This window comes from Emys orbicularis, chromosome 1 (genome assembly GCF_028017835.1).
Source record: "Emys orbicularis isolate rEmyOrb1 chromosome 1, rEmyOrb1.hap1, whole genome shotgun sequence".
Classification (NCBI taxonomy): Eukaryota; Metazoa; Chordata; order Testudines; family Emydidae; genus Emys; species Emys orbicularis.
The window spans coordinates 6,852,261-6,871,276 of record NC_088683.1 but is presented as its reverse complement, the minus strand read 5'-3'; the positions used below and the strand labels follow the sequence as shown (position 1 = coordinate 6,871,276).

Here is a 19,016-nt window from a genome sequence, read left to right as displayed (position 1 = left end):
CCCCGCCCCGGACCAGTGCCTGGGGCCCAGCCAGCCCGGTGCCCCCCGCCCCGGACCAGTGCCTGGGGCCCAGCCAGCCCGGTGCCCCCCGCCCCGGACCAGAGCCAGGGGCCCAGCCAGCCCGGTGCCCCCCGCCCCGGACCAGAGCCTGGGGCCCAGCCAGCCCGGTGCCCCCCACCAGCTCCTGCGCCGCACCCAGCCCATCCAGACACACCCCTGGCCAGCTCCTGCCAAGCCACCCTGCTGCACTCCGGCCTGAGGCGCACATGGACGAGGCCCCAGCCCCTCAGCCCAGCTGCAACCCCAGCTCCCCCACCCAGTGACCCTATCCCTCTGTCCCCCGGCCCGACCTGGCTGTGACTGTGACGAAGTGGGGATTTTCCCTTGTTATGTTGTATGTGAGCCTATGTGAGTCTTACTGTTTTGCATGAATGCGGTGTGTGCCTCAGTTTCCCTGTGTACTGCACCAGTGTCTAGGTGGTGGGAATAAGCGTGGGTGACCTTTGTGGGGGTTGCTGCAGCTGCCTGCAGGGATGCTATGGCCGCCCCTTCGGAACCTGAGACCCAGGAGGGGGATGCGACCAGGTGACTCTTGGCCCGGGAAGCGAGACAAAGGCCGGAGGAGGAGCAACGGGCAGGGCAGGGGCCAGGCAGCTGGAAACGAGTCAGTCTCGGCTCGCTTGGGGCTCAGGGAGAGGACCAGAGCCCTGGCTCTGGGCTCCCCTCCCCCCAAGATGGAGGGATAGTTCAGTGGTTTGAGCATTGGCCTGCTAAACCCAGGGTTGTGAGTTCAATCCTTGAGGGGGCCATTTAGGGATCTGGGGCAAAAATCTATCAGGGGCAGTACTTGGTCCTGCTATGAAGGCAGGGGACTGGACTCAATGACCTTTCGAGTTCCCTTCCAGCTCTATGAGATAGGTATATCTATATATATAATAATAATAATAAAAAAAAGTCCCTCTGGGCGGACTCGCTGCGGGAAGCGCACGGAGGGGCAGGGGATGCTGAATGCTCCGAGGTCAGACCCAGGAAGGTGGAAGCTGTGTGAGCTTCTTGCCCTGGAGCCAGTCTGCTCCGAGAGAGGAGGCTCCCCAGAGTCCTGCCTGGCTTCGTAGGGAGCATCGCCCGGGGACTCAGTGACCCCAGCCTGGCCGCAGCCCCTACCTGGGATGGGGCGCCCCCCGAAGGTGATGTTGACGTCGTAGTCGCCGGCCGTGAAGGGGATGTACTCCACGCTGCAGCTGCCGTCCTTGTTGTCCTTGCAGGACATCTTGGCCTCCGAGGGCCCCTCGATGGCCAGGCCCAGCCCGCCGGTGCCAGCGCCCCTGCCAGGAGAGCCCGGGGCCGGTCAGAGCCCCCGCCAACCACCCGGGAAATCCAGCTCGGCCATGGGAGGGTGGGGGGAGGGGATCTGGGGCCTGGTCCCCCAGTGCAGAGCTCCTAGGTCAGGGGGCTGAAGTGGGGCTCTGGCCAGGAGCAGCTGATGCCAAAGGCGGCATAGGGGGTGAGCTGCCCTGGGGAGCCCCCTCCCCGCTGCCAGCCCTCAGTTATCTCCGGTGTGGCTGCTCTGAGCCGGGAGGGGCCCATTAGTCCCAGGCATGGCACGGGCTTGCTAGAATCCTGCTCAGCTCTTGGCTTCTTGTGGCAGGGAGTTCCACAGGCCGATCGGGGCGGAACCATTTAGTAACCATTTAGTAAGCATCTGTCCTGGCCCTATGCTGTTACCCAGAGTCCCCAGCCGGACCCGCCGGCCAGCAGTGCCAGGACAGGGTCTTCCTTCCCGCAGGGCCATGCCCGTCCCCTCTGGGGGCTTTCACACCACAGGAGCTGCCCACCTCACGGGGCAGGGAGCGGTGTGGGAACGGGACCCGGGGAGCCATCCCCCACCCCTGGCCTGGGCCGTGACCGCGGCAGCTCCCTGGTCTCCCCTCTCCCCGGCGGGACCAGGGGGGCGGTACCTGGTCTCCACGGTGAAGCGGTTGGACTTGTTCACCAGCCCCCCCTCCAGGCCGGGGCCGTAGGCGCGCACACGGCCGGGCTCGCAGCCCTCGGCGACGGCCACGCGGAACGGGCTCTTGGGGACTGGCACCTCGTCATACGTCACCTCCACCCGGTGCAGGCCTGGTGCGCCAGACAGGACGGGGAGGGATCAGGAGCTGCTCCTGCCCCCGCCCCATCCCCCCCAGCTCCATACAGGGGTCAGGAAGCCCCCCTGCAATACCAACTGGGGGGCACGGAGCCATAACAGCCCTCTGTCCCCAAGGGGTGCTGTCCCCCCACACCCCACTGGGATTTTGGAGGTGGGGGGGCCCTGGTCTCCGCTCCCCATCACGAGAAACCTGGCCCGGTTTGACATGGGGTCCTTCCCCTCCAGCCCAGGCATCCCCATGGGGTATAGAGGCCCCAGGGACACCGCCGCCCCCCCCCACAGCTGTGCTGGGACCTGCCCCACCCCCACCCCAGTGAAATCCTCCTTCAGGAACCCCCAAATCCACCACAGCCGCCCCCCGCCAGGGTCGGGCCGTGGACCCAGCTCCCAGGCGACAGGTGCAGCCGGGGCCCCGCCCAGGCCGGAGCTCGCCTGGCGGCTCTAACAATAGTCACAGCCTCAGGGCAGCTGGCAGGGCCTGGGGCACCAGAACGCCTGCCCGGCCCAGGGCACCTGCTCCCTACGTCCCAGCAATAAATCATTCCCCGTCTCGGCCACGGCGTCCCAGCCTTCCCAGCTCTGACACGGATTCATAGCGGGACCTGAGGCCGGTCGCTGCACCCCTAGGTGTGCCTCAGTTTCCCCCTCTACGCTGGGGATAATTACCCTGACCCTGGGCCTATATGGTGCTGTCTGAAAGTGCAGGGCTACCACCCGCCTGGCCCAGAGCTGGAGCTGTGGGGGGCCCGTCGGCGGGCAGGGCTCCTTACCCTCCTCGTAGGCCGTGTAGTGGACACGGTAGGTCCCGTCGCCGTTGTCAGTGAGGTAGGTTTCGGTCTTCGCGCCAGAGGGGTTAATGACACGCGCCTTGATGTGGCTGCCGCCCGTCTTGGTGAGCGAGCGGGCGTCCACGGTGAACTCGGTGGTGACCTCGCGCAGGACGCCTGGCAGAGCAAGCGGGCGGTGAGTGCCAGCCCGGGGCCGCTGCTGCCCCCCAGAGAGAGCCGCACCGGCCTATGGGAGCGCTGGAGCCCAGGCTGTGCCAATCAGCTGCCAGCATCCTGGCCGAGGTGTCACCCGCCAGGGCATTTGGTGAAACCCCCTTCCCTGGCAATGGGCCCCGGGGGCCCCCATCCCGCCCCGGGGGCCCAGCAGAGCTGCACTGGCTATGGGGCCTGGGAAAGGACCCCAGGCAGCCCCCTGCAGGAGGGAGCAGGTTGGCCTGGCCACACCCGGAGGGCAGGTACGGGGACATACGGGAGGGGGGTATGGGGACAGAGTGGGGAGAGGTGTGCGTGTGTGGGGACAGATAGAGGAGCTTGTGGGGCAGACAGAGAGAGAGAGAGAGAGAGAGAGAGAGAGAGGTGTATACAGGGATGGATAGAGAGATAGAAAGAGAGAGAGAGAGAGGAGGTGTACAGGGATAGATAGATAAATAGATAGATAGGTAGATAGATAGATAGATAGATAGATGGGGGGGTGTGGGAATAGCTAGACAGACAGCTAGATAGGGGATAGCTAGACTGGTAGATAGGGGGTGTCTGGGGACAGACAAACAGGTAGACAGGGGGTGTCTGGGGACAGCTAGACTGGTAGATGGGGGGTTCTGGGGACAGACAGACAGGTAAATGGGGGTGACTGGGGACAGCCAGACTGGTAGATGGGGTGTCTGGGGACAGACAGACAGGTAAATGGGGGTGACTGGGGACAGACAGACAGGGCCCTCACCTCGCGGCTCCACGCCGGGCCCGAAGACCTTGATGGCACTGGTGTCGACGGCGGGCTGGACGTTGACGCGGGCAGGGAACTTGGGCACGGCGTGCCCACCGTACTTGATGGTGATGGTGTAGGTGCCGGGGAAGGCGGGGCTGTAGGTGATGGTGTAGGTGCCGTCGCGGTTGTTCTGGATCACCACCTCGGCCTTGACCCCTGCCTCGGAGACGATCTCGATGGTGAGCGCGGCCTCGCCCGCCTTGGAGCAGTCCACCAGGAAGGTGGCGGTCTCGCCCGCCGTGCCGCGCTCCAGCCCCGGCCCGCTGGCCGTCACCTTGCTGGGGTCGAAGAGCGGCTGGATGTTGGCCTTGAAGGGCGAGCCGGGGATGTGGGCCTCGGCGAAAAGGATGTTGATGGAGTACTCGCCCGGCTCCGTCGGCAGGTAGGACACGGAGCACGACCCGTCCCCGTTGTCCTGGCACTCGATCTTGGCCTCGCACGGGCCTTCCACGGTCAGGCCCAGCCCGCCAGTGCCCGCGCCCTTGGTGTCGATGGCAAAGGGGGCCGGCTTGCCCACGAAGCCGCCCTCCAGGCCCGGCCCGTAGGCGCACACCTAAAACGGGAGCGGGTGCACGTCAGCTGGGCGGGAACTGCTCCAGGGCAGCTGCCAGCAATGTCTTCTCTCCCTGCATGGTACGGGGGGTACCCCAGCCTGGCTGGGCAGGGGCAGACCTTGCCCCCCAAAGTGATCCCGGATCCTGCCCCCGAGAGCAGGCTGGGAAGGACCCCATCAGGCCCAGCTCTCCGCCCCGGCCCCTGAGCCTGGGACACTGCCTGGCATCTCCTTAGCCGGGCAGCGCCCTCCTGTGTCCTGCAATGCCCGCTCTCTGCCTGGCACCAGAGCACGGGGGTCAATTCCTCACTGCCATGCGCCGGACCGTGTGAGAGCCGGGAGCACAGCCCCCTGGAGTGGAGGGGGAGCTGGGGGGCACCGTGAACACGCCCCTGCCCCAGAGCAGACCCGGTGGGCGGGGAAGCCGGGGTGACCCCGAGGGGCTGGGCGTGGAGCAGCTCCACCCGTGGCTCGCAACCCCCCCCTGGGGGTCACAGGGCGACAGGAGATGGTGCCCGGCCCGCAGGCAGCCCCCACCGCTAACCTTGGACGGGTCCGGAGGCATCACCCCCTCGACGGAGAAGGGGCTGCCCGGCACGGGGTGCCCGTCGTAGGCCACATCCACCTTGTAGGGCCCCTCCTCGGGGGGCATGTACTTGACGGTGTGGATGTCGTTGGTGGTGCCCGTCTCCACCTTGCAGGGGATGGGCCGGCGGGAGGGCGAGGTGATCTTCACGTCCACCTGGCCCTGCCCCCCAGCGCCGCGGGTGTTCACCGCGAACTCCTGGTCCCGGCCCACGTCCACCTCTGCAGGGCGAGAGCGTCAGGCCAACGGAGCCGTGCCACGGTGCCAGCCCCTCACCCGCCACACCCCACCCTGCCCCTGCCTCGCCTCACAGTGCCACGCCCTCGCCAGCCAAACCCCAACTGGGCCACCCCCTCGCCCACTCTGCCAGCCCCTCGCCCGCCACACCCCACCGCCTCGCCCACCATGCCCACAGTGCCAGATCCTCGCCCGCCACGCCCCAGCCACACCCCATGGTGGCACGCCCTCACCCGCCACCCCCCACCATGCCCCTGCCTTGCCCCACGGTGCCAAGTCCTCGCCCGCTGCACCCCAACTGTGCCACCCCCTTGCCCGCCACACCCCATGGTGCCAGTCCCTCACCCATGCCCCACCGCCACGCCCCACTGTGCCACACCCTCACCCAGTGTGCCCCACGGGGCCACCCCCTCGCCTGCCACGCCCCACGGCGCCACCCCCTCGCCCGCCGCACCCCCCCATGCCACTGCCTCGCCCTATGGTGCCACCTCCTTGCCCACCATGCCCACAGTGCCAGCCCCTCGCCCACCACGCCCCACTGTGCCACTCAGCCCACTCGCCTGCCACACATCGCGGTGCCCCCTCCATCTGTGCCCACTCCTCCCGCACCCCGTTCAACCATCACCCTGGCATTTTCCAGCCCCTCCAGCCCATCCCCCGCTCCCCTGCCCCCACTCACTGTTGTTCAGTCCCTGCACTTTGACCTTGCTGAGGTCCAGGGGAGGGGCCACGCTGACGGTGAAGGGGCTCTTGGGCACGGGGTCCCCCCCGTACGTCACCGTCACGGCCAGATTGCCCTGCGCGGAGAGAGCAACTGAGTCAGGGAAAGGACGGCGGGCGGTGCCCAGCAGGGAGCCACAAAGCCCGGCTGTGAGTGTGCAGGGAGGGTGCGTGGGGGGAGATGCCCAACCCTGAAGGGGGGTGATGCCCGGCTGGCGCGTGTGCGGGGGGGATGCCCAGCCCTGGAAGAGGGCGGTGCCCGGCTGGCGCGTGTGCGGGGGGGATGCCCAGCCCTGGAAGGGGGCGGTGCCCGGCTGGCGCGGGTGCACGGGGGCGATGCCCAGCCCTGGACGGGGGCGGTGCCCGGCTGGCATGCGTCCCGGCCCCCCACCTGCTGCACGGCAGTGTACTTGACGGTGTAGGAGTAGTCGTGGTTATCGATGATCTCGAAGTCCCGCACGGCCGGGCCCTTGGCTGCCCCAGCGAACTGCACGTCCAGCTTGGCCTTGCCGGCGCCCTTGGTGAAGACGGTGAAGTGGGTGGGTTTGCCGACCTCCACTCCTGGCGGGAAGGGGAGCGAGGGGCTGGGTCAGAGTCCTGCAAGCCCAGCTTCCCCCGGCGCCCTGGACCCACCCGCCACACAGCGCCCCCCGCCGAGCCCCTGCCCCCTGCCCCTCCCCCCCGGACGGCGCCCCCCGCCGAGCCCCCACCCACTGCCCCCCCAGCACAGCGCCCCCCGCGAAGCCCCCACCCCGCTCCCCTGAGCCCGGCGCCCCCCGCCGAGCCCCCCTCACCTGTTCTGCTGAGCCCTGGCCCCTCAGCCTTCACCTTGCTGGCGTCGTGGGACGGGTCCACCTTGATGCGGAAGGGGCTGGTGGGGATTTCCTGGGGGACACAGGAGAGAGAGAGGGGTGAGGGCCCGGCTGGAACCCGGAGTTGGGGGGCCAGGCAGGGGGAAATCCTCCCGCCTCTCCTCCTGGAGCCCCCCGCCTGCCCGGCAATCGCCCGCCGGCTCCAACATGCTGCCCCCCTCTGGGGTGGGACGCGGCAGCTGGGCATACGGGCTGGATCCACCAGTGGGGACGTGAATTCGCAGCCGTGGGTCCCAGAGATGCCCTGGCCAGGCCCCTCCGGCCGCACAGACCCCCCCGGGCATGGACTCTGTGCTGGCCCCAGGGCTCCCATCCCTCTCCCCCCGGCCTCCTCCTCAGCCTGGGAGAGCAGCACGCCCAGCCCCGCCCCCGCCCCCGCCCCCGCCCCCGCCGGCTCAGGGGGCAGCCAATGGCAGGTCCCTCCCAGGATCCTCAGAGCCGGGGTGAGAGGTCACAGGGAGCCCCCTACAGAGCCCCTCGAGCTGCTCCCCTGGGGGGCACCTGGGGATAACGGTGGCTTTGGGACGCTGGTCTGAGGCCCCTGAGAGGAGATGGCCCCATGCGCCATTCCACTGCCCTGGGCCCGGCGCCAGCCCGTACCTGGTTGGCGAAGAGCACCAGGATGGTGTAACGCCCGGCGCCAGCCCGTACCTGGCCGGCGAAGAGCACCAGGATGGTGTAACGCCCGGCGCCAGCCCGTACCTGGTTGGCGAAGAGCACCAGGATGGTGTAATGCCCGGCGCCAGCCCGTACCTGGTTGGCGAAGAGCACCATGATGGTGTAACGCCCGGCGCCAGCCCATACCTGGCTGGTGAAGAGCACCAGGATGGTGTAACGCCCGGCGCCAGCCCGTACCTGGTTGGCGAAGAGCACCAGGATGGCGTAACGCCCGGCGCCAGCCCATACCTGGCTGGTGAAGAGCACCAGGATGGTGTAACGCCCGGCGCCAGCCCGTACCTGGTTGGCGAAGAGCACCAGGATGGCGTAATGCCCGGCGCCAGCCCGTACCTGGTTGGCGAAGAGCACCAGGATGGTGTAACGCCCGGCACCAGCCCGTACCTGGTTGGCGAAGAGCACCAGGATGGCGTAACGCCCGGTGCCAGCCCGTACCTGGTTGGCGAAGAGCACCAGGATGGCGTAACGCCCGGCGCCAGCCCGTACCTGGTTGGCGAAGAGCACCATGATGGTGTACCGCCCGGCGCCTGGCGGCGTGTACTTCACTGTGAATGTGTCGTTGTCATTCTTGATGATGTCGAATTCGATGTCGGCCTCCAGCGGCCCCACCACTCCTGGGGCGCACTTGATCCCAATGCTCACGTCCCCTGCAACACAGCCGGGGCAGCCCCCGTCACAGGGGAGCCAGACCGGCCACAGGGGGGGCTGGCATGCAGGGTGCTGGTCATGGGGAACGTGGCCGGCTGAGCCCCAGGGCAGGGGGACTGGCACGCAGTGGGGGCCGGGTAACAGAGGAGGACTTGCTCTCTAGCCCTGGGGGAGGGCGAGAAGGCTGGAGGACACAAGCAGCCCCCATCGCCCCCTAGGCCTGCCCAGGGCCAGTGTAACCACTAGGTGAACTAGACGGCCGTCTAGGGCGCCAAGATTTGGGGGCGCCAAAAAGCAGTGCCCCAAATTTTTTGTTTACACTACAGTGGAGTCACATCTTACGCGGGGGTTAGGTTCTAAGGTCAGCGCGTAAGAGGAAAATCGCATATAGTGAAAATTACCATAAAGTACAGTACACACAGTATACACTAGAACAGGGGTCTAAGGTGGCACGCGACCTGATTTTTTTTTTTTTAATGGCAGGCTGCGGGTCCCGGCCTCCGCAGAGCCCGCTGCCGGTCTGGGGTTCTGGCCGCCAGCTCCTGCCAGCCGGGGTCCTGGCCACCGGCCCGCTCCCGGCCCCGCTCAGCCCGCTGCCGGCCCCGCTCAGCCCGCTGCCGGCTGAGTGAACAGAACCCCAGACCGGCAGCAGGCTCAGCGGTGGCTGGGACCCGCAGCCTGCCATTAAAAAAAATAATAAATCAGCTTGCATGCCAAAGGTGCCGTAGGTTGAGGACCCCTGTTCTAGTGTAGATAGTGTATACTGTGTGTACTGTGTCTACTGTACTTTATGGTGATTTTCACTATACGCGATTTTCCTCTTACGCGCTGACCTTAGAACCTAACCCCCGCGTAAGATGCGACTCCACTGTATTCATTTTTGAAAGTTTATAATAAGCGATGCTCCGGGGGGAAGAGATGGGGTGGGGGGTGCAAGGTGGAAGTTTCGCCTAGGGCGCAAAATATACTTGCACCGGCCCTGGGCCTGCCCCGAGAGACCCTACGTGGGCAAGGGGCAGCTCGCACTCTGTGCCCCATGTAGCCCGCGGTCCCTCGGCCAAGCTGCCCAGTCCAGGCCCCACAGACACGGTGGCGTTTGCGCTAGTGGTGTGCCCACCCCGCTAGAGACCGGGCTGAGACCCGTCACACTCACTACACACGTGGGCCCCCGAAAGCTGTGGTGCCCTGAGCAAAGCTAGTGTCCCAAGGGAGGAGCAGGGACACCCCACGGCCCCTCGGCCGGCCCTACCTTGCCCGGCCTCGCTGCAGTCCACAGTGAAGTAGGTGGGTTCGTTGGCTTTGAGCCCCGTCTTCTCCACGCCGGGGCCGTACACCTTCACCTTGTCCGGGTGGCTGCCCTCGCCCACGGTCACCTGCCGGGAGCAACGTGCCATGTCCATGGGCTCTGCCTAGCCGGGTGGGGGGCCCAGCCCCCCACCCCCCACCCAGACGGGGCCGCTCCATCCTTGGCAGGCTGGGCAGGACGCCTGGGCCAGCTCCTTTGGGACACCGCCAGGAAGGGGGTGTCTCCAAGCCACGTGGGGGCTGGGATCCCCCCTGAATCCGGAGCCCCCTCAGCGCTCTGCCATTGCCTCGTTGCTCCTCTAGGAGCTTGGCCGGGCGCCGCTCAGTCCCCCAGCGGAGGGCCAGCGAGAGGCGGGGTCACTCACCCGGAAGGGGCTCTTGGGGATGTTGACCCCGCCCCAGGAGATGATGATGGTGTGTTTGATGGGTTTGGTGGGCACGTAGACGCAGTGGAAGGTGTTGTCACCGTTGTCCTTGATCTTGATGTCGATGGGGAAGCCCTCAGCGTCCTGCGGGCACAAACGGGAGCTCAGCCACACGGCGGGCACCAGACGGCAAAGGTCACCCCCGCCCCAGGCTGTGCGCCCACCCTGCGGGCCAGAGAGAGCCACCCCTCCTGCTCCCCGGAGAATCCTCTGCTTCCCCCTGTGCACCTGGTACCACACAGAACGGGGCTCTGGCTGGCAACCTGCTAGTGCCATGTGCTCTGGGGGATTCCTCACATTGGATTGGATTTATGGCCGGTCTAACTCAGATTAGATCATGGGCCCGTCCGGCCCGGCATCCCGCCCGCCCGCCGCTTCCCACCATGGGCCCATCCGGCCCGGCATCCCGCCCGCCCGCCGCTTCCCACCATGGGCCCGTCCGGCCTGGCATCCCGCCCGCCCGCCCACCGCTTCCCACCATGGGCCCGTCCGGCCCGGCATCCCGCCCACCCGCCCGCCGCTTCCCACCGTGGGCCCGTCCGGCCCGGCATCCCGGCCGCCCGCCCACCGCTTCCCACCGTGGGCCCGTCCGGCCCGGCATCCCGCCCGCCGCTTCCCACCATGGGCCCGTCCGGCCTGGCATCCCACCCGCCCGCCGCTTCCCACCATGGGCCCGTCTGGCCCGGCATCCCGCCCGCCCGCCACTTCCCACCATGGGCCCGTCCGGCCTGGCATTCCACCCGCCCACCGCTTCCCACCGTGGGCCCGTCCGGCCCGGCATCCCGCCCGCCGCTTCCCACCATGGGCCCGTCCGGCCTGGCATCCCACCCGCCCACCGCTTCCCACCATGGGCCCGTCCGGCCCGGCATCCCGCCCGCCCGCCCGCCACTTCCCACCATGGGCCCATCCGGCCTGGCATTCCACCCGCCCGCCGCTTCCCACCATGGGCCCGTCCGGCCCGGCATCCCGCCCGCCCGCCGCTTCCCACCGTGGGCCCATCCGGCCCGGCATCCCGGCCGCCCGCCCACCGCTTCCCACCATGGGCCCGTCCGGCCCAGCATCCCGCCCGCCCGCCCGCCGCTTCCCACCGTGGGCCCGTCCGGCCCGGCATCCCACCTGCCCGCCGCTTCCCACCGTGGGCCCGTCTGGCCCGGCATCCCGCCTGCCCGCCTGCTGCTTCACTCCATGGGCCCAACTGATTTTCCAGTAAAGATTTTATCATTTCATAGTAAAAATCGCAAATGAATCAAACTGTCCCATAGACTGTCTGGATAGACATTGCAGGCTGGAATAATAAGAATATAGCTGTGGGGATGTGCTACTGACCGCCTGACCAGGGTGGCGACAGTGACTGTGAAATGCTCAGGGAGATTAGAGAAGGTATAAAAATAGAAAACTTAGTAATAATGGGGGATTTCAACTCTCCCCGTATTGACTGGGTACATGTCACCTCAGGACGTGATTCAGAGATAAAGTTTCTTGCCACCTTAAATGGCTGCTTCTTGGAGCAGCTGGTCCTGGAACCCACCCGAGGAGAGGCAATGCTTGATTTAGTCCTAAGTGGAGCCCAGGATCTGGCCCAAGAGGTGAATAGAGCTGGACCGCTTGGTAGTAGCGACCATAGTGTAATTAATTGTAACATCCCTGTGGGGGCTGGGGGGTAACACGAAAGAAGCCCACCCAGCCTTTAATTTCAGACCGGGAAGCTACACAAAAATGAGGACGCGAGTTCAGTGGAAATGAAAACAGCCCCCAAAGGGAAATGCCTGCAAGCTGCATGGAAACTATTCAAAACCACCCTAATAGTCACTCCCATTCAACGTAAACCCCAGATTAAAAAAACCACAGTAAGAGAACCAAGAAAGTGCCACTGTGGCTAAACAGCAGAGTAAAAGTGGCAGAGGCAAAAAGCATCCTTTACAAATTGGCAGTTAAATCCTAGTGAGGAAAATAGAAAGGAGCCGAAACTCTGGCAAGTCAAGCGGCAGAGTATAATTCTGAAGGCCAAAAAAGAATTTGAAGAGCAACTAGCCAAAGACTCAAACTAACAGCAAAATATTTGTTAAGTACATCAGAAGCAGGGAGCCTGTCAACCAGTGGGGCCCCTGGACGATCGAAGTGCTAAACGAGCACTCGAGGCCATTGCGGAGAAACTAAATGAATTCTTTGCATCGGTCTTCATGGCTGAGGATGTGAGGGAGATTCCCAAACCTGAGCCATGCTTTTTAGGTGACAAATCTGAGGAACTGTCCCAGACTGAGGTGTCAATAGAGGAGATTTTGGAACAAATTGATGAACTAAACAGCAATAAGTCACCAGCACCAGATGGTATTCACCCAAGAGTTCTAAAATATGAAATTGCAGAACTACTAACTGTGGTTTGTAACCTATCATTTAAACCAGCTTCTGTACCAGATGACTGGAGGACAGCGAATGTGATGCCAATTTTTAAAAAGGACTCCAGAGCTGATCCCGGCAATTACAGGCCGGTAAACCTGACTTCAGTACTGGACAGGCTGGAGAGTTAAGGGGACACTGTGGTCCCACAGTCCCAGGCTGCACCCCGGAGATCCCGTCACATGGGCAGCAAAATGGCAGATGAAATACAATGTTGATAGATGCAAGTACTGCACATTGGAAAACATGATCCCGACTACACAGACAAAATGAGGGGGTCTAAATGAGCTGTTACCACTCAAGAAACATCTTGGAGTCATTGTGGAGAGTTCTCTGAAAACATCCACTCAATGTGCAGCGGCAGCCAAAAAAGCGAACAGAATGTTGGGAATCATCAAGAAAGGGATAGAGAATAAGACAGAAAATATCATATTGCCTCTGTATAAATCCATGTTACGCCCACACCTTGAATACTGCATGCAGATGTGGTTCCCCCATCTCAAAAAATATATATTAGAAATGAAAAAGTTACAGAAAATGGCAACAAAAATGATTAGGGGTCCGGAACGGCTTCCATATGAGGAGAGATTAATAAAACTGGAATTTTTCAGCTTGGAAAAGAAATGACTAAGGGGGGATATGATTGAGGTCTATAAAATGATGACTGGTGTGGAGAAAGTAAAGAAGGAAGTGTTATTTACTCCTTCTCATAAGAGAAGAACTAGGGGTCATCAAATGAAATTAATAGGCAGCAGGTTTAAAACAAGCAAAAGGAAGTATTTCTTCACACAACGCACAGTCAACCTGTGGAACTCTTTGCCAGAGGATGTTGTGAAGGCCAAGACTATATAACAGGGTTCAAAAAAGAACTAGATAAATTCATGGAGGCTAGGTCCATCAATGGTTATTAGCCAGGATGGGCAGGGATGGTGTCCCTAGCCTCTGTTTGCCAGAAGCTGGGAATGGACGACGGGATGGATCACTTGATGATTCCCTGTTCTGTTCATTCCCTCTGGGGCACCTGGCATTGGCCACTGTCGGCAGACAGGATACGGGGCTGGATCGTTCTTACGTTCATCTAACCCAGTCTCCCAGCCCCCAGCTGCATCAGACCTGACCCTGGGCCCATCTAGCCCGGTCTCCCGGTCTCCAGCAGCGGCCGATGCTGGCAGTGAAATTCCCACAGTGAGCCCCACGGTGCAGCGCAGCCCACAACACTTTGGTCCTCAGCAGGGACTGGCCCTTGGGCACTGCCCTGGATGCCCTGCCAGGGCTGGTCCCAACGAGGTGCCCCGCGCTGAGACCCCCGCCGGGGCCCCTCCTACCTGGGCATAGATCTTGAGCTCGGCTTTCCCTGCTCCCCGCGCGTCGATGGTGAACTCCGCTGGCTTGTCCACGATGCAGCCGGTGGGCTCCAGGCCAGGCCCGAAGGCCTTCACCTGCCGAGGGAGAGCGGGAGAACTCAGTCTGGCCAAAGCTTTTTAAAATTCCTTCTGTCCCTGTCTCCTGAGACACCCCCCCGAGCCGGGTTCCTGGGGGAGTGGACCCCAACGCCTGGAGAAGCAGGGGGAGAGGGGACAAGCCGGAGTGGGGGAGCAGACAGGCAGCAGAAAGGTCCGGCTGCAGATGACGTGTCATAGGCCCCGTACTGCACAGAGCTAATGGAGAGTCTCCTCCAGCTCAAGTGGCAGGGGCTGGGGCTGGGACTGGGGAGGCCGGGCAGGGCTGGGGAGGCTCTACCTTCTCTGGGAAGTACTCATTGGTGGCTGGCTTGATGTGTGCGATGAAGGGGCTGTCCTTGATGTCCTCGTCGTCACAGATGACGTGCACGGCGTATTCACCGGGCTCCGTGGGCCAGTAGCGCACGTCGCACGACCCATCCCCCTTGTCGTCGCACTCGATCTTCGCTTGCGACGGGCCCTCGATGGAGAAGCCTGCGAGGGAGCCGCGGGCCAGCGTCAGCGGCAGGGCCAGGGCTCCCCCCCGTGCCGCAGCCGCCCCCTGCGGCCCACGAGGCACTGGGACAATGGCGAACGCTGCCCGGTCCTGTCACCTGCTCCCCCAGATCCCTTGCCCCCACTGGGCCCCGCCGCCCGCTCCCTCAGATCCCTCCCTCACCCAGGCCCCGCCGCCCGCTCCCCATAGATCCCTCCCTCCCCCGGGGCCTCGCCGCCCGCTCCCCTCAGATCCCTCCCTCCCCCGGGGCCTCGCCGCCCACTCCCCTCAGATCCCTCCCTCCCCCGGGGCCTCGCCGCCCACTCCCCTGGATCCCCCCCTCACCCGGGCCCCGCCGCCCGCTCCCCATAGATCCCTCCCTCCCCCGGGGCCTCGCCACCCGCTCCCCATAGACCCCTCCCTCCCCCGGGCCCCCACCGCCTGCTCCCTCAGATCCCTCCCTCCCCCGGGGCCTCGCCGCCCACTCCCCCAGATCCCTCCCTCACCCGGGCCCCGCCGCCCGCTCCCCATAGATCCCTCCCTCCCCGGGGCCTCGCCACCCGCTCCCCATAGATCCCTCCCTCCCCCGGGGCCTCGCCGCCCCTCCCCATAGACCCCTCCCTCCCCCGGGCCCCCACCGCCTGCTCCCTCAGATCCCTCCCTCCCCCGGGCCCCGCCACCTGCTCCCCATAGATCCCTCTCTCCCCCCGGGGCCCCGCCGCCCACTCCCTTCAGATCCCTCCCTCCCCTGGGCCCTGCCTCTCGCTCCCCATAGATCCCTCCCTCAGATCCCTCCCTCCCCCCGGGCCCCCTGCCCACTCTCTTACCCAGTGTCCCCACTTCGGTGCCGATCGCCTCCACCACGAAGTCGGCTGATTTGCCTACCATGCCAGTCTCCAGGCCCGGGCCCCAGGCCCTGACTTTCTGGGTGCCAGGCTCCGGCGCCACCTGCACCTCGAAGGGGCTGCGAAGGAGACAGGGGGTCAGAGCCAGGGGACCCCGGGCGGCCAGGCTGCTGCTCTGCGACCGTGACACCACTAGTGTAACGAGCGTGCCAGGGCTCAGGCCACTCCCCGGCTCCAGAGCACAGAACGACCCTGGGCAGGTGGTGCCACCAGGGCGCTCCGAGCTCCTCCTCCCGCTTCACACGCGCATGCAAGGCTCTGGCACTAGTGCAGACAGGGCTCCAGTCTTGGCCCCAGTCCCAAGCGCCAGGCCGGCAAGGGGCGTGGGCCGGTCCCTTACCTGCGGGGGATGCTGTAGCCACCCCAGGAGATGGCCACCACGTATTTGCCAGGCACCACGGGGTAGTAGTCACATTCGTACACCCCCTCGCCAGCCTCCCGCACCTTCACTGGCTCCTCCGTGCCTTCTGCAGAGAGAGGGGCAAGGCGGTGAGAGCCGAGCCAGGCCGGGGAGCTCCCTGCCCCACCTGGGTGGCACCCGCAGCAGTACTCCTGCCCGTTGCCAGCCGCCTGTGTGGCAGAACCCGGCGCCTTCCGCTCCAGAGACACCGAGCTAGAGAGAGCCGGCCAGTGTGACATGCTCTGTCCAGCAGGGGGCAGCAGTGACACCCACACACCACCACCACCTCGCTCTCCCTACTCGGCCCGTGACTCAGTTTCCCCAGCACTCTGGCCCGGGTACTGCTCTGCTTCAGCCGAGGACAGGCTGACAGAGAGAGATGGGTCTTTCCCGTGACACTCCAGGGCACTGGCCCTCTCCTCCCGCCTCCCAGCTGGGCCCCACACAGCTCCCCCTCCTGCCCGGCACTCACTCGGCCCCTTGACCACGACCTTCAGCTTCCCGCTGCCCGCGCCCTTGGTGTAGACCTTGAATTCAGCCACCTCCTTGACCCGCACGCCCTTGGGCTGGAGGCCCCGGCCCGTGGCCCGGCAGGCGTTGGGGCTGCAGGCTGTGGGGACAGAGAAGAGAGCGCTTAGTGGGGAGGTGCCCCTGGCTGCCACCTTCCTGCCCCTCACCCAGGCCGCCCGGCTGGCTTGCTGGCCTGGGCCCGGGACTGCGCGGCGTGTGCGATGGGCCAGCACCCGGCCGTGTCCCCTGGGAGCTCTCACAGCCCGGGCGGCCTAGTCCCCACACAGCCGGGGCACCCGGGGGTCTGTGCGCAGGCTGGGCAGCCCGTGGGCCCAGAGCAGGGGCTGGAGGAGGATTAAAGTGACCCTCCCTCCGGTCTGCAAAGGGGAAGGGGCTGTCTCACGGGGGGGCAGACGGACCCAGACCGGGCCAGCCTGGGGGGAATGGGGGCACCAAGCTGGGGGAAGGAATGGGGGGGCAGGGCTAGCCGCAATGAGGGACACTGAGCAATGGGAGAGGTGGCTGTTCCCAGCAGGCAGCAAGGGCGTCCTAACCCCGGCTTGCCCTGTGCCTCAGTTTACCCATCTGACGAATGGAGCCCCCCACCCCACCCCGGCAGGCTAAGGAATATCTGGGGCTGTTATATGTAGAGCACAGGGGGCAGGGGGGCGCAGCGCAGGGCCCGGGGCCTGGGCTAGAGGGGACCTAGTGGGCCCGCCCCGCTTACCCCAGCCTGGCAGCTCCGTTCCCCCTGCTCCTGCCAGTGTCCCAGAGACCCCCCCCGGCTCGCTGCCCTCCTCCTGGGGAGGCACTGGGCCCCACAACCCCTGCTGCGCTGGCATCTGGCCAGCCACGAGCTGTTGGACCCTCCTGGCCCATGGGGCTGGAGCTGGGCTGCCCAGGACCTGGGGGGCACCATCGGGGGCCTGGCTCCCCCCCCCCCCAGGCAGGGTGGAGTGTGAATAGGGCGGGGGAAGCCGTGTCAGGGCAGCCGGGCAGCTGGAGGAAGCCGCGGTGAGTCAGGGATTCCTGTTTGCGCCATGGGGCCGGGGCTGGCGGGATGGGGAGGTCACCCGGGGCTTCCGGGTCACAGAGCAGCCCTGGGCGCTGCGGAGCAGGGACAGGTGCCTCCTGCCGGCCGGGGGGGTCAGCGCCGCCACGGGGTGGGGGTGGGGGGGAGGTGAAGAGTCCCCCTCCCCCGAGGCTGCAGCACAGGGGGCAGAGGCTGTGCGGAGCACCCAGCAGGGGCAGAGGCTGCCCTACCACCCCGCTCTCTGAGCAGCGTCCCCTCCGTGCCCCGGCCCCAGCCCCACCGGCTGGTCGGGGAGGGGTCAGCCAGCACCCCCCGGCAGGCTGTAGGGTTGGCACGGAGGGCGGGCACCCGCCGGGGGGTGTGTGGGATGGGCTGGGGGCTGGCATGGAGGCCGGCACTGGCCAGGTGTCATGGGGGGGCTGCAGGGCTGGCACAAAGGGTGGGCACTGCGGGAGGGGGGAGGGGGCTGGCACAGAGGGTGGGCACCAGCCAGAGGGCGTGGGGTGGGCTGCTGGGCTTGCACAGAGAGCGGGCGCCAGCCAGGGGTGCGGGGCGGGCTCTCACCTTCGGAGACGTTGACGGCAAAGGGGCTCCGGGGGATCTGGGTGCCGGCGAAGGTGACGCAGATGGTGTGGGGTCCCTCCAGCACGGGCCGGTAGGTGCAACGGAAGGTGCTGTCGCCTTTGTCCTCCAGCACCACCTCCACGGTGTCGCGCCGGCCCTGCGGGTCCACGATGACCACGCCCACGTCGCCCGTGCCCGCGCCTGGCACAGACAGGCAGCGTGAGCGCCAGCCCCCAGCAGGGCTCCCCCGCCCCGCCCAGGCCCTGTCCTCCGCCCCGTGCCCCTACCTGCGGTGTAGATGTCGAAGTAGGTGGGCTTGTTGGCCACGTTGCCCACGGGCTCCAGGCCGGGCCCCCGCGCCGTCACCTTGTTGGCATCACCCAGCACCATGCCCACGTGGACGTCGAAGGGGCTCTTGTCGATGTTCTGCCCGGCAAACAGCACCGTGACCTGGGCCGAGAGAGCGCTGGGTGAATTCCCGCCTGGGCCCTGGGGAGCAGGCGAGGGCCGGCCGCGGCCAGGGAGGCACTGGGGCGGGGGCACAGCCCCCTGAACAGGAGGGGGCTGGGCTGCTGTTTGCATAGGGCCTGTGATCCTGACAGAGCACTTCTGAATGCAGCCACCTCGGGGGGGAGGGGGCGGGAGACATGGCAGTGAGGGCAGGAGAACCCCCCATCAAGCAACTGAACAGCCCCCTGTGACATTATTGACATAACCTGTGACCGTGTAGATCATTGTTGCAACCACTGTTATATATCTGCAGCAAATATTGTACAAAGGTTGTCGTGTGAGGTGTCTATGGAAAGGTTATGATTTGCTGGCTATGATTATGCGGTCTGTATGTGTGTATCGTTTTTGTGGTTGAATTGGCTAGGTACTTGTATCTCAATGCCATTTGATTCTAAGCAGCATTAGTAAAGCATTTGGTCAGCTCCTTGAGAAAGGAATTTGCAAGTTAAGTGCCCAATCAAGAAACACTTAACTGCCAATGGCCCTTGGGAGACGCCAATCCACATCGGAGCTTTCCTGAGAACGTTCAAACTAAGGTCAGGCTTGACAAAGCCCTGGCTGGGATGATTTAGTTGGGGATTGGTCCTGCTTTGAGCAGGGGGTTGGACTAGATACCTCCTGAGGTCCCTTCCAACCCTGATATTCTATGAACATGTAAACAATGGCGTCGCCTGTAAAGAACTGAGTCATGCATGGACATGTGACTTGCCCATGTGACTCCAAGCTCCATCTTGCTGCTGTGAATTCTACAGGAAGGAAAAGCGGTGTCCTTCCACCTGGAAGAGACTATAAAAGGCTGATGCCTCATCTCCTTTGGTC

At 65.0% G+C, this 19,016-nt stretch overlaps 1 protein-coding gene across 4 annotated transcripts in view; it reads right to left on the bottom strand.

The window, feature by feature from the left end:
* Positions 1 to 19,016, bottom strand: part of FLNC (filamin C) — a 56,702-nt gene that overhangs the window by 20,563 nt on the left and 17,123 nt on the right. For all 4 annotated transcript variants that reach the window (XM_065402984.1, XM_065403011.1, XM_065402993.1 and 1 more), the window contains exons 7-24: positions 17,975 to 18,137; positions 17,688 to 17,888; positions 16,053 to 16,190; positions 15,521 to 15,647; positions 15,103 to 15,239; positions 14,081 to 14,274; positions 13,666 to 13,779; positions 9,884 to 10,027; positions 9,463 to 9,586; positions 8,052 to 8,212; positions 6,813 to 6,903; positions 6,410 to 6,579; positions 5,978 to 6,095; positions 5,020 to 5,282; positions 3,878 to 4,475; positions 2,920 to 3,093; positions 1,959 to 2,121; positions 1,165 to 1,325 (exon numbers count right to left, since the gene is read on the bottom strand). In XM_065402984.1, the coding sequence (XP_065259056.1) occupies positions 1,165 to 1,325; positions 1,959 to 2,121; positions 2,920 to 3,093; positions 3,878 to 4,475; positions 5,020 to 5,282; positions 5,978 to 6,095; positions 6,410 to 6,579; positions 6,813 to 6,903; positions 8,052 to 8,212; positions 9,463 to 9,586; positions 9,884 to 10,027; positions 13,666 to 13,779; positions 14,081 to 14,274; positions 15,103 to 15,239; positions 15,521 to 15,647; positions 16,053 to 16,190; positions 17,688 to 17,888; positions 17,975 to 18,137 (3,241 nt within the window). The remainder of the gene's footprint in view (positions 1 to 1,164; positions 1,326 to 1,958; positions 2,122 to 2,919; positions 3,094 to 3,877; positions 4,476 to 5,019; positions 5,283 to 5,977; positions 6,096 to 6,409; positions 6,580 to 6,812; positions 6,904 to 8,051; positions 8,213 to 9,462; positions 9,587 to 9,883; positions 10,028 to 13,665; positions 13,780 to 14,080; positions 14,275 to 15,102; positions 15,240 to 15,520; positions 15,648 to 16,052; positions 16,191 to 17,687; positions 17,889 to 17,974; positions 18,138 to 19,016) is intronic.